The 1,333-nt window shown below is 48.2% G+C and overlaps 1 protein-coding gene across 1 annotated transcript; it reads left to right on the top strand.

Annotated features, from left to right (window-relative positions):
• Positions 1-8: 8 nt before the first annotated feature.
• Positions 9-720, top strand: LOC128277197 (alpha-tocopherol transfer protein-like; the record flags this gene model as incomplete). Its single annotated transcript, XM_053015639.1, has 3 exons — positions 9-20; positions 98-298; positions 363-720. Coding segments are annotated over 3 exons (471 nt in total), but the record flags the coding sequence as incomplete, so codon positions are not given.
• Between the last annotated feature and the right edge of the window lie 613 nt (positions 721-1,333).

The raw sequence follows: 1,333 nt of genomic DNA, 5'->3' as shown, positions 1-1,333 counted from the left end.
ATCTGATTATAGCGGGACAGGTAATGGGTGGATTGGTCTACGTTTTGATCTTATGTACAGCGTACAGTAGTTCATTATGCGTTTTTTTTTCTCGTAGATGGGAATCCTGGATCTTGCCAACACTGGCATGGCTCACTTCCTGCAGTTCAATCCCTCTTTCGTGAAGAAGATGACCATGTGGAGCCAGGAAGGATCCCCGTTGCGTCAGAAGGGCTTCCACTACGTTAACACGCCGAGCGGTTTCGAGTTGGTGTACAACATGTTCAAGAACTTCCTCAATGAAAAGAACCGATCTCGGGTGAGTTTCAGGACCATTAAAGTCCAGATATCCTGGAGTCTGATATTTCTGCCTTGAATCATAGCTACACGTCCACGGGAGCAATCTGGATTCACTATATGAGCACATACCGAAGAGTATGCTGCCAGCTGAGTACGGCGGTGATGCGGGTCCAATCCAGGATCTTGTGAATGCCTGGGCTAAAAAGGTGCTAAGCTACAAAGAGTACTTCCAAGAGGAAGAGCAGTACGGTACGGATGAAAAGAAGCGACCGGGGCGGCCGAAGAATGCAGAGACCCTGTTCGGATTGGAGGGTTCCTTCCGGAAGCTCGAAGTGGACTGAGCTCTAGAACCTGGTGTGGCTTCAACCGTGGAACCATATGGAGCTGTGCTCAGTTAGGTTTTTTCTGACTGAGCTGAACAACCGTTGGATAATATTTATGATCGCCTACTCTGGTAAAGCGCCAGCCATAAATTTGCTCAAACTCTCCGTTTCACAACTGAACCGCTTCAGACACTGATTGAACATTGCCAAATGCCAAGCGAAATGTCAGAATAAACATCCCAATGCAAGAAAACCGTAAAAGGAACGGCTTTATCTTATCTGCGCCACAAAAGATCAATAATTTAATCGCGCAAAGACAACAACGACGACGAACTCTGATCGATAACAACTGATTCGGTTGGATGGGAGACACCGCAAGCCAGTCAAGCGTCGTATCCGGGTTCTAGTTGATCCAGTTTTACGGTAGCCACCATTCCGCAGGGTGGATGCTTACAGAGTCTTAACCTGCTCTAGAAGATCCGATAATCGGTGTAACCTTTAAAAATCTGGTGTGACCTTTGCGTGAAAAAGTTTTCTAATCCTACCGGTTCACTATCTCTTCCACGTAGCTCACCACACTTACCCGATAATGCCGAACCTTAGGCCCCTGTCTGCCGAGTTGGCAAAGAAAGCCGCCGACGAGCTTTTTGAGAAACCGGAAAGGTTGGATGAAGATCTGGCCGCGCTCCGGACGTGGCTGGCGAAATGCCCTCACATCAAGGCACGCACGG

This window comes from Anopheles cruzii, unplaced genomic scaffold (genome assembly GCF_943734635.1).
Source record: "Anopheles cruzii unplaced genomic scaffold, idAnoCruzAS_RS32_06 scaffold04540_ctg1, whole genome shotgun sequence".
NCBI lineage: Eukaryota > Metazoa > Arthropoda > Insecta > Diptera > Culicidae > Anopheles > Anopheles cruzii.
Note: the sequence above shows the minus strand (reverse complement) of the source record. Positions and strands in the feature narration are given on the sequence as shown.